At 38.6% G+C, this 19,074-nt stretch overlaps 1 protein-coding gene across 5 annotated transcripts in view; it reads left to right on the top strand.

The window, feature by feature from the left end:
- The first annotated feature begins 366 nt into the window (after positions 1-366).
- Positions 367-19,074, top strand: part of FXR1 (FMR1 autosomal homolog 1) — a 60,567-nt gene continuing 41,859 nt past the window's right edge. For all 5 annotated transcript variants that reach the window (XM_066347993.1, XM_066347992.1, XM_066347991.1 and 2 more), the window contains exon 1: positions 367-471. In XM_066347993.1, the coding sequence (XP_066204090.1) occupies positions 421-471 (51 nt within the window). In that variant the 5' untranslated portion in view covers positions 367-420. The remainder of the gene's footprint in view (positions 472-19,074) is intronic.

The following is a 19,074-nucleotide window of genomic DNA, read 5'->3' as shown; positions in this document are numbered from 1 at the left end:
CTCAGCCCTTCCTGAAGTTTTAGGACGAGATGCTGGAAAGCAGTGGAATGAAGATGAAAGGGGCTGGTGAGATGAGGGTACTTCATTCCCAGGCGCTGGGAGGCTGTTGCCCGCTGCAGACCGCGACCCCCCGCCGCTGGGGGCGGAGACGTAGGGGCGGGTCAACAAAGGTCGGGCGATTGTTTCGGAAGAACCGGGCGTCGGCGGCGGAAGGCGGGGCCGGGGGCGAGTGATGTAAAAAGCCGAGGGACCCCACTGGGAGAGTCAGGGCTGCGCGGTGAGACCCCAGGGGTGTGGGGCGGGGGGTTCCAGTTCCCGCCCTTTCCCCGCCCCTCCCCCCGCCTCTCAAAGCTCCTCCCCTCCTCCCCGCTGGTTGGAAAGTTTCTAGAATCTCTTCCCAGCGGCCTTTGCGGTTCCAACATGGCGGAGCTGACGGTGGAGGTTCGCGGCTCCAACGGGGCTTTCTACAAGGTACCCTTTTGCTTCTTTGTCGGGTCTTCCGGCGGCCGGGGCAGCTTTGGGAGAGGGTTGGTGGTCCCAGAGAGGGAGGCTTGGGGTCAGAAGGGGCCGCCCGACCACAACCCTTGGTCGCTGGGTTCCTTGCTTCTCCCCCCTCCACCCGCGGTTTAACGGTCTTGGGGGCCTGGGCTCCGTTATGTTTTGAAACAACACGTTGGACACCTTTGCGTTTTTCTACTTAAGAAGCTTCTTCTGGGACGCTGGTACGGTCCTTGGCCGGCTGGTGGCGAGAAGCCGAGTGGCCGCCGGGCGGCGGGGCGCTCCCGGGAGCAGGCCTGCGCGCCGCGAGGTGGGAGTCGTGAGAGGAGGCGGTGGGATTGTGTGGCCGCAGCCGCGCTCCCGCCCCTCGGCCGGCGGAGCAGCAGCGCCGGGCGGCCGCCGGACCCCTCCCCGCCCCCGTGGGGGGCGCGGCGCGGCATCTCAGGAATTCACCTTTGTACTGGGCTTGGGGGCTGATCAACTTTCGTGTCAGAAGAAGCGAGCACCGATTTGAGGGATAGGTTCGAAGACAGAAAACTAGAAAACCTTGAACTGTGGCGGGTGTACATCGTTGCGGCCTGGGGAATTGGGCGGCGCCTGAGCCCCTCTGTTACGGAAAAAGGCGAGAGTTGCAGGCTTTAAAGTACGATTTAAATGTGGAATGGATCTGGGAGACAGGTAGGAAGGTGACCAGTTTCTTTTAATCAGTTACCAAGTGCTTTTGAAAGGTGTAGAGTTTGTTTGGTTTTTTTCGCCACGAGGTTTTTTGTTTGTTTCTGTCGGGCAGAAGGAGATTCGTTTCTGTGGGATCGGGGCTGGAAAACGGGGGAGGAATTCGAGAGTGGAGGAATTTAGTAGGGGCTTCCAGTATGTAGGGGCCACATAACAGAATGAAATCCTTACAGTGTAGTTCTGCCATTGTAACGGTCTCTTCCTATCTCCCAAAGTATGCCAGGATGTTACAAGATCAATACAAACTCTTCCCAGCTGCTCTCTGTCAGTCAATCTTAGTAAGCCAGCATCTCAAATGTTTGAGAGCCCTGGCTATTTTTACGAAAGGGCCTCCTAATACAGGAGTACTGTGCGTACGCAGAATGTATTCTCACTACATTTCATTTCGACGTACCTTTTATCCCACGGGATATAATTTTATTTGGTGGTCGAAATTTCCTGTGCGTTTTTTGAGCGTTTTTATTTTTTTCTTAGTTTACTGATCAGCTGTGTAGATTTGTGTTACTGTCACGTGGTAACAGCATAGTGGGAAGTCACAGTTGGCGTCTAAAGGATCGCCCTAAGCTTTTTACAACTTTAAACCTTCTTAGGTGGTTAGTGGTTGCCTTCTTTGAATGACTGCAGACATAGCTGTGGCACAATACACAAAGAATATTATACTTGTCCTATCAAGGGTAAATAAACAAGGTGTATCATTTTTGCATTAGCACTCCCTCACCCATGGAAAACTCAAATTCTCACTGTTTGGCTATACAGTTCTTGTTTAATGAAGGCGTGTTATTTTTTGTTTTGTTTTGTTTTTGGTCATTGAAAAACAAATTATTTTGTCTTATTTTGCAGCATGTATGGTAGAATACCTTTTCAACTAAATTTACTTATGTTGATTGCTACAGAAGATTGTCTTCATTCCTTTTTCATAAAACACATTTAAGATCATGGAAAATTTTAGTAAAAACTTAATCTTTGGTTTATCAGTAGTATTTTTTTTTAAGCCACAATAAGTCAAATGTCCCCGTTTTGGAACTCTAAAGGACTTTTTTTGTGTGTGTGTGACAGAAAGAGGGACAGATTACGAAAACAGGAAAGGAGATGAGAAACATCAGTTCCTGATTGCGGCTTCTTAGTTGTTCATTGATTGATTTCTCATACGTCCCTTGATGAGGGATCTAGAGCAGAGCAGGTGAGCCCTTGCTTAAGCCAGCAACCTTGGGCTTCAAGCCAGCGACCTTTGGGCTTAAGCCAGTGACCATGCAGTCATGTCTATCTGATCATATGCTCAAGCCAGTGACCCTGCGCCCAAGTTGGTGAGCCCGTGCTGAAGCCAGCGATCTTGTGGTTTGGAGCCTGGATCTTCCCTGTCCCAGTCCGACTCTTACCCACTGCGCAACCGCCTGGTCAGGCTAAAGTACTTCCTGTTGTTCCCTATCCATGCTTTATGAATCTGCTTGGTTCTACTTAGATTCTGACTCCATTACTCAGTATTACTTAACAAAGTAAGATGGTTCTTTGGAAAAGGTTGGGACGAACCCTAGCTACGTTTTTATGTATTAAAATAATTGTACTTTAACATTTGGAAAGTTATGTCTTGCTATAATCCACTTATACTTGCACTTTGTGGAAACTTGTCTTAGAACTCTGGAATCCAGTGTGAGAATGGTCAAGTGGAGGAAACTGTGGATTTGAAGTTAAACAAATGGGGATTCTAAGCCTGTACTTCAGCTTGCTATATATATTATATTATCTGGCAGTGGGACTGTTTCCTTTTGTGTAAATGAAGGGATTGAAAGAGCTCAGTGTCCCCAGTATTTTTTTATTCCCTGAAACTACCCACTTGGAAAAAGTTGGCTTACCACACAAGCAATTTTTTATTTTTAATTATGTGAATTGAGATTACTATGCATATAGTAAAATTCACCTTTTTTGATACACAGTTGTATAATGTTTGATAAATGTTCATAGTTCTGTAGCCACTATCAGAAGGATGAAGCTATCAGCAGGATGAAGAGAGAAAGAATAGTTCCACCATCCCCAAATTTCCCTTACATTTCTTTGTAGTAAACCTCTCTCCTTAACCTCTAACCAGACCCTAGAGTGTTTTCTGTCCCCTTAGTTTTGCATTTTTCAGACTGTTCTATGTGTAGAATCAGATACCTTTTAGCATTTTGAATCTGGCTTCTTTCATTTAGTGTAGCAGCAATTTTAAGTACTTTTTAGTAATCTTTTCTAATTTAAATAACAAGTGGTTAGTTGAGGGAATTTTGGAAACTATCAGAAATTGCCTTGAGATCACAGCTAACATTTTGGTCTTTCAGTTGTGGTTTTCAGTGTACAGGTTGATCTTTCTTTATCTCCTTACTTACCTCTACATGCACACACACAATTGGCTCAGAATGTGAATTGCCAGCGAAGAATTTCAGCCATGGGATTAGAAGCCTTGAGGCAGTGTTCTGTAGACATTGATTAAAGATTTTTCTTCTGGAACTGAAACTTCATTCCACAAATTAATTGGAACCAGTGAAAAGCTAAAGATTTGACAAAAAAAAATAGGATAGTTTTATTTTTTTAAATTTACACAAGTAGTAGCATGTTCTGTATTTTGCTTTTTATAACTTAACTGGACCTATAGTTAAAGAGAGAAAACTTCATAGGCTCCTGTTTGCAGCCTTGTCAATCTATGGGGATGGGAAGAAATGGAAGATAATGTTAATTAAGCGCTTGATGCTTTTTTAACCTTGCCTACCTGGAGCATGGCATTTTAGGGTTTATACTACTAGCCTTTTTTTTTTTAAGCTGTGAGGTAGAATTTATAATTTATGATAGTGTATTTACAGAATGTTGTGTAATCATTACCACAATCTTATTTTAGAACATTTCTATTACCCCCAAAAAACTTTGTGCCCATTTGAGGTCATTAAAATTTTTTTCTTTTTTCTTTCTTTCTTTTTTTTTAAGTAAGATAGACAAGAGCCAGAGAGGGTCAGACAGACAGGAAGGGAGAGTGATGAGAAGAATCAATTCTTTATTGCAGCATCTTAGTTGTTCATTGATTGCTTTCTCATATATGCCTTGATGGGGGGAGGGCATCCAGCTAAGAGCCCAGTGACCTCTTGCTCAAGCCAGCACCCCTGCTGCTCATGCTGGTGAGCCCACCCTCAAACCAGCAACCTCCAGGTTTCGAACCTGGGTCCTTTGTGTCCCAGGCTAAAGCTCTGTCCACTGGACCAATGCCTGGTCAAGCTAAAATGCTTTTTAACTGATGGTTTCTGATATTAAACTTTGTAATAACATGACAACTTGCATAGCCAAGAGCAGAATGTAATTTTAAACATAAGTTGAAAATCACTCAATTTCTAGTTCATGTAGAGGAGAATTTCCACGGTGTTCAAAGAAAAGTGTAATCTCAAAAGTGTTTGAATGAAACATTAGGCTTTCTTTATAGAAGATGGAACTAATTACTTTTAGAGCTTTGTGATTTCTTTTTTGACAATGTTGACTACAAACTTTTTTTTTCTTTTTACAGAGACAGAGTGGGAGTCGGAGGGATAGATAGGGACAGACAGACAGGAACAGAGATGAGAAGCATCAATCAGTTTTTCCTTGCGACACCTTAGTTGTTCGTTGATTGCTTTCTCATATGTGCCTTTACCGTGGTGCTACAGCAGACCGAGTAACCCCTTGCTCAAGCCAGCGACCTTGAGTCCAAGCTGGTGAGCTTTTGCTCAAACCAGATGAGCCTGCGTTCAAGCAGGTGACCTCGGGGTCTTGAACCTGGGTTCTCCACATCCCAGTTCAACGCTCTATCCACTGTGCCACCGCCTGGTCAGGCGACTACAAACAAATTTTAAAGTAAATTTCCAAAATTTTCTTATTATCTTAATATTAAAATGAAATTTGATAGTAATTAAATTTTCAGGTTTATTATCGCTACTGATGGTGACTTACGAAGTTTTAGTCAAGGATTGTTCTGAACGTGTACTGACTTCAAAGTTGGTATGGTTTATTGTTGGTTTCTTTGTGGAGATCAGTAATTGAAGAAAAGATGGTGGCTGTCTTAATATTAGGGACACTTATATTAAAAACATACAATTTCAGATATTTCAAAGATAGTTTTTAGTTTTGCATGTTTTAAAATGCTACTGTTATAAAACTTAAAAAGAACTAAGATTTAACTAAAGGAAAAGGTTAATAATTTTTAAAGATTAGTTTTCATGTGCTTTTTTTTTTTTTTTGTAATACCAGAATAGCACAATTATGAGAAATGAAAACAAATTGATAAAACAATCTTACCTACCTAGAGATATATTGTCAAGGCCTTGGCTTTATATCCTTACAGAAAGCATACTTTTCCCCATATTTTTACTTTATTTGCACCAGTATATTTCCAACATCATATTTGTGTGCCTTTTTTGACTTAGATAATAGTTTTCTGTGTATGAGTGCCTGTTATTTACTAGAAGTTCTGTTTCACTTATTTATGCATGTATTTCCTGATTTTCTTGCAAGGACTCCATGAGGTATGTGGTATTAGCTTCATTTTACATTTTAGAAAACCTGCATGATTACACTGTAGCTGAAGTAAGATTTACCTCTAGGGCCTCTCACTCCCCATTTGCCTATTAGAGTACGTATAGTATTAGAAGTTCTTCAAAGGAAATTTTAACATAGTGTGCTTACATTTAAGAACACAGGACAGATGCCTGACAGGATAATAACTCAAGAAGTGCGTTCTCTTAGGGATGTAGCAAATTGGTTTTTTTAGTGGGGAAAGCAAGAAGTCTTCCATGTCTGACCCATAATTTTTTACTGGCTGTTCTTGAGACCTTTATTTTTTTATTTTATTTGCAGTATGAGACAGTTGGGTATCTTCTAACAGTTTTTCAAGTGGTGAAATCTGCTAGGTTCTGTTAACATCTAGCTCTAACAATAACAGCTATTATTTATTGAGCATGCAGACAATCAAATAGTGCGGGTACTTTACATGAATTTATCTCATTTAATCTTTTAATCACAAGGGGGGGGATAGTGTTATCAATTGAGAGAACAGGCTAAGCGAATGAATCTAGAGCCATAAAATTAATCGGAGGCTGATTGAGGATTCTGACTGATCTTTTAGACTTGAGAGAACTTGATGTCTTTAATCATTAGAGTGTGATTTTTTTGAAATATAAATATTCTATGGCTTATTTAATTATTATAAATTACTACTAATTAATACAGTGGAAGTCAAGAGGACTCAATTGGGAGGATTTCTGGAGAATTGATTTGAGCTATGTGTTCTCTTTATAAAAATCTCTCCTGTATGGTAGCCACTAGCCTTTGGGCTGAAATGTGCTAGTCTGAGTTGAGATGTACTTTAATTGTAAATTCCATATGGATTTCAGAGGCTTAGTATGATAAAAAGCATATTCACTGTAATTTAAAAATACTGATGACATGTTTAAATATTTTGGATATATTGGATTAAATAAAACTTAAATTTTTATTTGTTTTTACTTATTTGAATACTGCTAATAGAAACTTTAAAACTAGATATGTGGCTCAAATGATCATTTGTGCTGGATATAACTATCCATATATTTATATCATTCTTAATTATTGGCGTTATATTGATTGTGTAAGGAATTTGGGGAATACTTGAAATATTTCATATATGCTTATGTAGTAGTGTACAACATCTTGCTTATAATGCGGCACTTCTCGTTGGCAGTATTACAACACAATATTTTTTGAGGGTGCCAGAGCTTTTTTTAAAAAATGGTTTTTCATTTTCAGTTGATGTAGTCTTCTATTAGTTTGAGGTGTACAACAGTGATTAGACATTTATAAACCTTATGAAGTGATAATCCCAATAAGTTTATCTGACACCATACATAGTTATTGCAATATTATTGACTTCTCTAGGCCTCATAGTATTTTTTCTTCTTCTTTATTTCCAAGTGAGAAAAGGGAAGATAGAGAGATAGACTGTCGTATGCGCCCAAACCAGGATCTACCCGGCAACCTGGTCTGGCATCTATGCCCTGCCCATCTGGGGCCAAGCTCAGTAACTGAGCTATTTTTAGCTGCTGAGATGAGACCAAGGCTCCCTGGAGCCACCCTCAGTGCCTGGGGCCAGTGCACTTGAACTAGTGGAGCCATGGCTTCAGGAAGGGAAGAGAGAGAGAGAATGGGGAGTGGAGAAGCAGATTGTCGCTTTTCCAATGTGCCCTTAGTGGTAATTGAATCTGGGACATCCACATGCCAACGCTCTACCATTGAGCCAACCAGCCAGGGCCACCACAAAGTATTTTTTGAGTATAAAAGGGCCTTAGAAGATTTTTGTTTTAATTGAGAGGATGAGAGGTGGGGAGTGAGATTTTTCGACTTTTTAGTAAATAGTAAGAAACTATTGTGATGCTAGTTAAATTTTCTAGGACCAAATCTTTATAAAAACAGTTCAAGCAAAAGAAAACATGGCAAGGCATTGCTCTGTTAATCTGAGCATAATCTATTTACATGTATGACAACCCCTTTGATTTATTTGTCCTTAGATTAAAGAGGCTGATAGCCATGGCAAAATTGAACCAACATTAAATCTGAGTTAAATATCAGTTGTTTTAACTTGTCTCTCATACTCTAGCCTCAGTACTTGCCTCCCTTTTTGGGGAGGATGCATAGAGGTCTCCTCCCAGTAATAATAACTGATGGAGTTTATAGGTACTGTTGGCAAAGGAACATGCATTCACCTGGCAAGATTTCTTCAGGATAATTAGTCATATGAAAACTTTTCCTTTTTCTTTTCCATGTTACAACTTTTTTGCTTCATAAAGTTTGTCAGGTTGTTTTCAAGTCTTAGGTTTTGCAGAGACTTGATGTGTGTACTTCAAGTGTGCCTAGTAGGCTTTCAGTACATATTGAATAAGCAAATGAATTTGCTATTTTTGACACTCAGACACTGATTTATTGTTAATCTTAGTATAACATCACATGTATACAAAACTAATTTCATTTTTAATTTTGATTCAAACTGAACTTAAAATGGATATTTGTAAAATTAACAAGCCAAGCCATTACTAGTATGCAAGCACTAATAGATATTTATGCATTCTCACAAAATTCTCATATCTTCACTGATGTTTTCTCAGAAAGTGAAAAACAATTATGGTAGCATACAACAGCTTTTTACAAACAATCTTTTTACAAAACACCTACAGAAGTATTCATCTGTCAAAAATTACATATACTTAAAAAAAGTTAATGTCATTTTAATCTCATACAGTGAAACAATTGAAACCATACTGAGGAATTACCTACAGCTGTCAGTACTGGGAAACACTCCAGGAGAAAGGTGCTTATTCTCACTTGGAAGGACCAGGTCAAGGCAGCTAGTGCACATGGCAGCAGAGAAACACTGTCCCAGTCTTTCTTGTTAACTGCAGCATTGTAGATGTCATGGTGAATCAGGAAAACATACTCTTTGGCACTGTTAACAGTATCAAAGTTTCCTATACAAATTAGGATTTACATAGATACAAACTAGAGAAGAAGGGAATTATATGTAAACATCAAAGATAACTGGTGATTTAAACTTAGGTTATTATTAGAATAAAGTTACAATTTAGATGAGGTAGATGTTGTAAATAACAAGTTTGTTACTTAGAAAGTACATTTGAGATTTCTAGAGATGAGAAAATTAAAAAGATGTGTGTAGTGGTGATATATATATGTGCTGTATGGAAAAAGTGCTGGCTGACAAAGTGTTTAAGATAATTTCAACTCCTTGAAAATACGTATGCATATGTGTAATTTTACACATGTGTAAGTATATATACAGCCTTGCTTTAAGTACACCCCCAACCCCCCACCCTGTTGGCTTTTTTTCACCACTTGGTCTCTTTTTCCCCATTTCATTTTAGGTAAACCACTTACCAGGTTTTCCTCCATATTCATTAGAATTATATATTATATATTATATAATTATATATTATATATTATATAATTATATATGCATGCATATTCAGATACTAATGTAGGTTTTTCCCCCCATACTGCTATAAATACAAGATAATCTACAGCTTGGCTATTTTCACTTGGAATATAATTATTTTTTAATGATTACATAATGTTTCACAGTAAGAATTACCTTGAAATCCATTCATTCCCCAATAGATATACACTCACTTGCTTTTCATTTTTTTGCTACTCCACAGATCTGTTTCCATAGATAGGTTTCAAAGAGTGGGACAGGTTGGGTTGGTGGAAGGGAACTTTTTTTCCCAAGTCTAATAAAAGTTAACAGATTACTTTCCAAAAGGTTTAAGACTTCCTTTTTCTTCCATTGATGAATATCAATTCATGTTATATTCTTGCCAGAAAATGAGTTTTATGAGCTTTAATTTTTGTGTGTCTGATGTAAAGAATTGTCTCATTGGAACTTTGACTTGCCAATCTCCGCTTGTGAATTCTGATATTTGTTGGCCATTTGAATTTACTTTTTTTTTTTTTTTTTTTTTTTTTTTTTTTTTTTTGAGAGAGAGAGAGAGAGAGACAGATACAGAGATGGGGACAGATAGACAGGAAGGGAGAGAGATGAGAAGCATCAACTTGGAGTGTTGGCACTTTAGTTGTTCATTGAGTTCTCCTCATATGTGCCTTGACCAAGGGGCTTAAGCCAAGCCAGTGACCCCTTGCTCATGCCAGTGAGCTTCAGCTTGAAGCCAGCGACCCATCAGGTCATGTCTGTGATCTCATGCTCAAGCCTGCGACCTTAAGGTTTCAAACCTCAGTCCTCAGCTCTATCCACTGAACCATCACTTGTGTAGGCTGAATTTACTTTTCCATAAATTGCCTGTCAGTTGCCTGTCTGCTTGCTGGGATGTAATTTATCACTTTTTGAGATTGCCTAAGTCATTCACTGTAAGAGTGTCCCTTCCACATTTATTGTCTGTTGACTTTATTGTATCCCTGGCCATAAAAGAAGTTTTATTTTTTATATACTGAGCTATTTTTGCCCTATTACAGCTTCAGGGTTTCCAGTGCTGGGTTAAGACTGCCTGTGTTCAGATTATACATAAAATTTTTTAGGTTTTCCTGTAGTATATCATTTACTCATTTTATATTTACTACATAAAGACTTATTTTTGAATAGGCAGTTGTATTAGCACCGTGTATTAAATAACCCTCTATTTTAAACTTTTTTTTTTGGCACGTGGGAAAATTTGCTCTCCTTAGCCAATCTTTCCTTTCTTCTGGGACTAGGGTGGGAGGAGGATGCCCAATTCAAACAAAGCTGGTTCTCATTCATGGTTGATAGAACCTCTTGAGAATTGCTCCAGAAAGCCTTCTGGGGTGCTCTGGGAAGACCATTGTATTCCTGAAGGGGTACTTTGTGACTTCATTTTGGGCAAATGAAGCTATTTAAGAGTCTTATTTTCCTTATCTTATTAATAGTCCTGGGTCCTCTCTTTTGTTTTACCTACCACATAGTAAATAGTGGATCTCAGCCCAATCTTAATAGAGAAACTCCACTATACCAAAGTGTTGTCAGTAAGATTTTTTCCTTTCCCCATTGGTAATGAGTTCTTCTCATTATCTGTTAACTGTATATATAGTTCAGCAACAAAATGTTTTATTATAAATTATTTAAGTAACCTGATACAAAAGCTCTAGGAAGAATTACCATAGTATTTATGGGGCCAGTGGGAGGGGTGGGAGTAGTAGCTATAAGTATTTCTGACTGGCACGCCTTTGAGTGCCTGGAAATACCTTAGTTTAAGATGCTTTAACTGGCCTGACCAGTCGGTGGTGCAGTGGATAGAGGGAGGTCGGACTGGGACTCGGAGGACCCAAGTTTGAGACCCCAAGGTCACCAGCTTGATTGCGGGCTAATCTGGTTTGATCAAGGCTCACCAGCTTGAGCCCAAGGTCACAGGCTCCAGCAAGGGGTCACTCAGTCTGCTGTAGAGCCACCGCCCCTCTGGCCCCCCCCCCCCCCCTTCAAGGCACATATGAAAAAGCAATCAATGAAAAACTAAGGTGCTGCAACAAAGAATTGATGCTTCTCATCTCTCTCCCTTCCTGTCTGTCTGTCCCTGTTTGTCCCTCTCTCTGAGTCTGTCTTTGTCGCCCCACCCCCGGCCCCCCAAAATGCTTTAACTGCTTGCAAATTGAGACTCATATATAAATTGCTTAGGTTGTGATTGCCTGCATCTGGGAGCCGCTAAGTTAGTTTTCTCGATAGAGTTTCTCATCTGAATTATGAAACACAAACAACTATTTTCTCAGTTTTTCAAGGACGGTGCATAGCTAGTGTCATTCTAGATCCTGATGGTGAACCTTTTTATAAAAACCACCCACTTTTACAGTGCTGGTCAACCTGCTCCCTCCTGCCCACTAGTGGGCGTTCCTGCTTTCAGGGTGGGCCTAGCAGAGCAACCAAACAGCACCCCGATTCACCCACCATGCAAGCTGGAACGCCCACTAGTGGGTGAGAGGGATCAGGTTGACCAGCACTGCAAAAGTGGGCAGTTTTTATAAAAAGGTTCGCCATCACGGTTCTAGATGCATGGGAGAAAAATTAATTTATTATAGACAGTGAATACCTTGATGATTGGGCTTTATTTTCTTAACTGCTGTATTCAATTTTCTCTTTTTAGTCCTGTAAATTGGATCATAACGTGTAAAGAGTGCAAAGTAGGATGGCGGATAATGATTCTTTTGGCATGTTGATTTGAGGTGTAAAAATAAGCCAAAGGGGGATATGTTTTTAGTTGGAAGTTGGGGTTAGAGTCCAGGAAATAAGTTATTTTTTCATATAGTGATTTTTGGAAGATCCATATAATTTCACTGTATGGGAAATGGTATTAGAGGCACTAAGAGGAAATATTGTCAATTTCTTGAGTGTAGTTTTCTTTATCTTTTAGAATTGTTTTATATTTACTAAAAGGTTATCTTTAAATAATTCCATATATAAAATGGTAAATATATAAGCATTTTAATTTAAATCAATAAAATGTAAATTGGTTAAAACATCTTCACAGTTAGGTGATTGTTTATTCTCACACTAGCTTCCTCAGTGCCGTGGAGAGCATTGATGTTACAAGCATACTTTAAAAGAGCTTTCCTCTATTATCTCCAGGATTTTCTTCCAAGAATTTTCACCCACTCTGCAAGTTTTGATGCTGGTGCTTTCTTGATTTTATCAGAAGGTGTCAGCAGAACAACCTTCTGGTAAGAAACCTCAGTCTTCCCTACAATGATTCTTCATTGGTTTGCTGAATGAAATGTCTAGGTGTAAACAGTCAAGTGTCAAAGGAAATTGGAAGCAAACCAAGTTTGAGCATACTTAAACAGTGACATTTCTGTTTATATCCTGACTGCCATATGGCTCTCAGCTATTCTAAGATGTCATCAGTTGTAAGAAGCATTCAGTTTCAGAAATGTTGAAATTACTAGAAATGATGGGCTGGCAAGGTAGACCGGGGACTGAGAATGAATCAGTAAACTGATTATTGATCAAAGGGTAACAAGTGATAAATCCATTGTGGCAGTTCTTGGAAAAGAAAAACTTTAGGTAAATTTTACATGAATTATGGTATTAACTTTTCCTTTCTCTTGGGTTACGTCAGGGGTCTCAAACTCGCGGCCCGCCCACCAATTTTGTGCGGCCGCAGACTGGCCCGCAGATTAATCCACGAAGTTTGATTAGTCTGCGGGCTGCACAAAATTGGTGGGCGGGCCGCACGGCCGCGAGTTTGAGACCCCTGGGTTACGTTTTTATAATCACCTTTATCCACAGCAGTAAACTTAATCTGAGGTAGTTGGGGGAAATGGAGACTTAACCTGGTCAGATAGTCCCTTGTAGGATCTGATATATAGAGAATTTATTCTAATCAGTTTTTTTTGGATGCTTCAGTAATTAAGTCATCAACTGTAATACTTTTAACACATTTGGAGAAGGTATAAAAAATGTAGTTATTTCACTGTTGTGCCAAATAAATGGAAAAATAAAATCTCGAAATTTCACAACAGTGATCCTGACAAAGACTTTAAGATGAAAATCTGATAGAACTATCAAAACTGGAGTGAATCTTAAATTATATAAGAATACTTGATCAATTGTGAGTGTGAGAACGCTATACTTGCTTACGATAAAAAAAGTAAACTCGTATGATTCCTGATGGATCCTTTTTTTTTTTACTACTTGAGATTGGAGTCAGAAATCTACCCTCCATTTACCAAGATAGTACTGTTTCTTGCTCAGTCTACTGGCAATCAGCAAACTCAGTTCTAAGAAAAATTTTGAAGTTTATGAAGGAGTTACAGCTTAAGGGTCTGAATCTCCTGTTTGTGAATCTAGGCTTCCACTCAGCCTTTGAAGATTCATGCTGTTTTCTGTTATGAGTATTATAAAGTTTTTACATTTTTGTTTCCCATTTATAAGAATTGTAATGAATCCCAATAGTAGGAAGTCATTAGTGGATTTAAAAAAAATTGAAAGTAATAGGTGAATTTGAAATCATTGTTACTTTGCAGTCAAAGGAATTTTTCTAGACTGGGATGATATGTTCATAATGAATGTAGTGGGAATGTTTTCAAAGGGATGCACGCATTTCTAGATTTCTAAGCCACAGCTCAAGCAAAGTCTTTGATAAATTAATAAGTATTTTAAATATTAAAATTTTATTTTTGCTTTAGCTTATGTTTTGGATATAACAAAACATACCTTTCCAGTTTTGGACATGCCTTTTTCAGTTGTGTTGTAGATTTTGATGTTTTGTTCTGGAACTTTGCCTTAGTCTTTTTAGGAAAGGTACCTTATTTCTTCTAATTAGTATTGCTACCAGACTTACCTTTTGGAATTTAAAAGTATGAATTAGCAAAAGCTCTTTATTATCTGATTGAAGAGCTTGAGACAGAAGATGAGGTTTTGAATTCAGTACATATAATCTAGGGATTTAAACTTTGGGGCTATGTAGATGTATATGGTTTCAGTATCCTTTCTCTAATATAAGGGATCTGGAAGATCTATAAATGATCTTCAGAGTCATTAGCCAGGATTCATAATTCATCTGTTTTTGACTATATATTTCAATCTTTGAATTCCAGAAAAACACTCATACTGTGTTGCTTTCTGTTCACCCAATATGGTTTTCTTCCACCTATGAGGACTTGCCTCAAGTCGAAAAACCTGTTTTTCAGCTGTAGTGTTCTCTAACTTCAAAATGTATCCTTACATTAAGCAAATATCCTGTGCTCCTTTTTCCACAGATCATTTAAGCTTCCACCTCAAAATATCATATACCTTATGTAAATGTTTAAAAGCTGAAGTTGATTTTTATATTCTGATAAGCAAGGATCTACAAGATATAAAGGGAGGAGAAAAGCAAAATTCAAAACATTGTAGTAAATGTATAACACTTTAAAGAGGATTCATATATTAAAATTACAACTTTTTGTGAACTGCCCACTCTCATAGTTCATACCTATTCTTCTCATGTTAGCTTGTTCAGCTCATTCTTACTCACTAGAGACTATTATAGAGAATTTAACTTGGTTGTTTCACCCTCCTGTTCTTTCTTCCTTTCTTTGTATGTGATACTGTTTGCTTGTCATAGTTTAGCTTTTATTTTATTTTCTTTTTTGTATTTTTCTGAAGCTGGAAACGGGGAGGCAGTCAGACAGACTCCTGCATGCGCCCAACCGGGATCCACCAGGGGGCGATGCTCTGCCCATCTGGGGCGTCACTCTGTTGCAACCAGAGCCATTCTAGCGCCTGAGGCAGAGGCCATGGAGCCATCCTCAGCGCCCGGGGAAACTTTGCTCCAGTGGAGCCTCGGCTGCGGGAGGGGAAGAGAGACAGAGGAAGGAGAGGGGGAGGGGTTGAGAAGCAGATGGGCGCCTCTCCTGTGTGCCCTGGCTGGGAATTGAACCCGGGACTTCCGCATGCCAGGCTGACGCTCTACCACTGAGCCAACTGGCCAGGGCCATATTTTAGCTTTTAGGTGTATAAGTTTATCAAACTTTTTATTTGAGGCTTTGGATTTTTGTGGAGGGCGTTACAAAACCTTCCTTAGTCCAAGGTTATAGGTAGTCTACTTTTGCTGTCTCCTAGATTGTCTAGTAATTTAATTTGAATATTTCATCTATTGTTTTTTTGGTGAAGATGTCCATTTTCTTTTTCCTCAGTAATTATCTAAATGTCCCAATACTCTTTAAAGATAATCCATTGATTCCTCTATTTGTAATTTCCTAAATGGCTTATACCTACATTTGGAATATATGTTTGTATTTTTTGTCTTGATGATTATAGCTTTAAAATAAACTTAAATATTTGGGTAGGGGTAGTGTTTTCTAGATACCCTCTACCCCTATTTAATTTTCATTTTTGAGTACTTTCTTGTTTGTTTGCGAGAAAGAGACAGGAACATCAAGCTGCACCTATACGTGCCTTGATCTGGGAATTGAACGAGCAGCCTCCACGCTCTGGGACAACTCTCCAATCAACTGAGCTATCCAACCAGGGCATAATTTTTATTGATGTTTTTAAAGAGAGAGGAAGGGAGAAAGAACGGAGGGGGACAGAAAGCATTTGTTGTTCCACTCAGCTGCTCTTTTTTATTTATTACTGGGGCGGGGGTTGCTTCCTCTGTTTGCTCTGCCCGGGGATTGAACCTGCAACCTTGTTGATTTGAGACAGTGCTCTTAATGGACAACTAACTGGCCAGGGCATTTCTTTTAAGATACATTTCGGCCCTCTCTGTTGGTTAGAACATCATTCCCGTACACCAAGTTTGAGGGTTCCACCTCAGAACACATACAAGAATCAACCAATAAATGCATAAATAAGAGGAATAACAAATTGGTGGTCCTTCCCCCACCCCCCTTTTCTAAAATCAATCAATAAATATTTTTTAAAAATATATACTTTGGTGTAGTTTTATTAGGGTTAGCCCCTTTCCCTCCAACAGAACCATATAGTTCCTTAACATTTTAATAGGATCCCATGTAGGGATATATTGAAAATTTTACAATATCAAGATCCCCTAATTAAGAATGTAATATGGTTTTACATTTTCCTATATATTTCCTTTATATTTATTTATATGTGAGGTTTCAAAGGTTTCTGCACATAGATCTGCACCTTTTTGTTGTTGAGAACTTTTCTAGGGTTTTATTTTTGAATGCTATTGTTATAATATTTTTTGTCTATTTTATTTTCCAGCTGGTTATTGTTTTTATCTAGAAGCTGATTATTGGTTAACTTGCCCCCTTACTGAATCTTTGAGGTTTTAAACTTTTTTATTTTAGGTTAGATTGTATTTGAAAAATCATTTCTTAAAATAGTACTTCCACTGCTTAGGGATTCCTGTTGTTCCCTCCCTCTCCTCTCTTATCCCCAGTTTATACATAATTTATGACATTGGGTTTTGACCAGGGGTCCCCAAACTTTTTACACAGGGGGCCAGTTCACTGTCCCTCAGACCATTGGAGGGCCGGACTATAAAAAAAAAACTATGAACAAATCCCTATGCACACTGCACATATCTTATTTTAAAGTAAAAAAACAAAACGGGAACAAATACAATATTTAAAATAAAGAACAAGTAAATTTAAATCAACAAACTGACCAGTATTTTAATGGGAACTATGGGCCTGCTTTTGGCTAATGAGATGGTTAATGTGCTCCTCTCACTGACCACCAATGAAAGAGATGCCCCTTCCAGAAGTGCGCGGGGCCGGATAAATGCCCTCAGGGGGCCACAGGCGGCCTGCTGGCCGTAGTTTGGGGATCCCTGGTTTTGACTATATGATGATCTGTTTCTCCTGGTAGAACTTTCTGAGACATTTTGATGACACATAACATGTGTTACACTGTCTTGTTACTGATGATGATTTTAAATTCTAATTAAGAGTTTCTAATGCAGATTATATTTTAGATTGTGTGAATGAACAAATTAAAAGATTGTTTTTATAAATAGGATGCCATGGAATCTTCCATTTTTGTGTATTTTGGGAGGGTGAAAAAGAAATGTGAAAATTTTTGTTCTGAGAAATACGGTTCTTAGATGAGTGTAACTAGAAAGAGACAAAATCCTGAAAGGTTGGAGTAACATAAGGAAGACAGAAGTTAAGGAGACTTGAAGTAATAAAGCCCCGCCTGTGTCATGTGCAGGCCATAATGTTATTTGGTGACCCTCAACTCAAAAGACTTTGATAAAGACCGAAACCTGCCATTTTGTGTCTCTTGAGTGTAAAAGGACCCACCATTATTCTGGTGACTTGGGGAGTACAAAAATGTCTGGAAAAGTATGGACTTGATCCTCCATCAAATAGACACAATTTAATGAGACCTGGCCACTAAAAGTACCTTATCAGTAGCTTCTAGGGTTTAGGGATTGGAACATATTTTGTAACTGTTCACTACTGTCCAAATGTATGTTAAGGGCTGATTGTCAAGTCCTTAATTAATTTAGTCTTATGCCTGACAGATTTTAATAAGAGTAGGTTGTCCGGAGCTGTATTTTTTCCTTAAAGAATGTGAAAAATGTGCACCCAAACAAAGCTGATGATATGCTGGAAGTAAAAAGTAGGGGAGAGGGTATGGTGAAGAGGTGTAAACACTGATGTTTAGATAGAGGGGAAAAAAAAGATTTTATTGTGCTAAAGAGGAGAATTTTTTCAGTGACTTGGACTTTTGATTTGAACTAATCCATTGTTTAAATTTTTATACATAAAACATTCCAAATTCTGAAAGTTTCTTATGAAGGACTGGGAAATGTTAGTGAAAGTATGACTGACCTTTGATGGCAAGATATGTTTTACTCTAATAATCAAAAACTTGAAATTTTCAGTTTCTGAGAATACTTGGAAATGGAAAGCCTGTAATAGAGATAGATGTGCTGGTAATACAGCTATGGAAGTGCTGACCAAAAATGACGGCTGAAAGTAGATGTTTGGATGAACTACTATTGCAGAAATAAACTGATCAGGAAATCATTATTATAGTAGTATGGTCAGAGAGCTCGTGCTAGAATGGCAGTTCTTAATTTTTAGCTTGGGAAGGAGAGGAAAGGAATAATTAAAAAAATGTGTCCAGAATTTCAAGACAGGAACCATTATGTCACTCTTGAAAGTACAGTAAGTCCTCACCTGACATCATTTATAGGTTCTTGGAAACTGTGACTTTAAGCAAAACTATAACAAAACCAATTTTATTATAGGCTAATTGATGTATAAACAAGAGTTAATTTTCTAAAGCATATTTCTGATCATAGAAATGTCATCAGACTTCTAAATAAAGATTCAAAACACATCTAATAATAAACATAGAACTAAGTGTGAACTATTCAGACATTTAAGAAAAATTAATAAAGACAAGGTGAGTTCTCAATCTCCTTCCAGTTCAGGGTTGGGAGGTGGTGCTTGGAGCCTATCCTGGCAGCTCTGGGCTCAAGGCAGGAACCACCCCTGGACAGGAATCCCTTTCATCCCAAGGCACTCTCTCACACACTCACTCAGACTGGGACAGTTTCAACATGCCAGTTCACCTGAAAGTGCTCATCTTTAAGATGTGGGAGGAACCTAGGGAAAACCACACAGTCATACTTTCAACTTTAACTAATGTTTCCTAGTCCTTCACAAACAACTTTTAGAATTTGGAATGTTTTGTTATGTCAGTCCTTGTCATTTCTGTATAGAAATTTATGCACTGGATTAGTTCAAATCAAAGGTCCAAGTCACTGCAAAATTTTACTTTTCATTACAATAATGGGGAGAACAGGTCAGCTCTACTCAGGAGTGGCCCTAAGTGGGGATAGATTTATTTCCCCCCTTCAATGTTAAAATGAAACAGTGCTATCTGAA

Source organism: Saccopteryx leptura, chromosome 8 (genome assembly GCF_036850995.1).
Source record: "Saccopteryx leptura isolate mSacLep1 chromosome 8, mSacLep1_pri_phased_curated, whole genome shotgun sequence".
Classification (NCBI taxonomy): Eukaryota; Metazoa; Chordata; class Mammalia; order Chiroptera; family Emballonuridae; genus Saccopteryx; species Saccopteryx leptura.
This window is presented reverse-complemented; position numbering and strand designations above follow the sequence as displayed.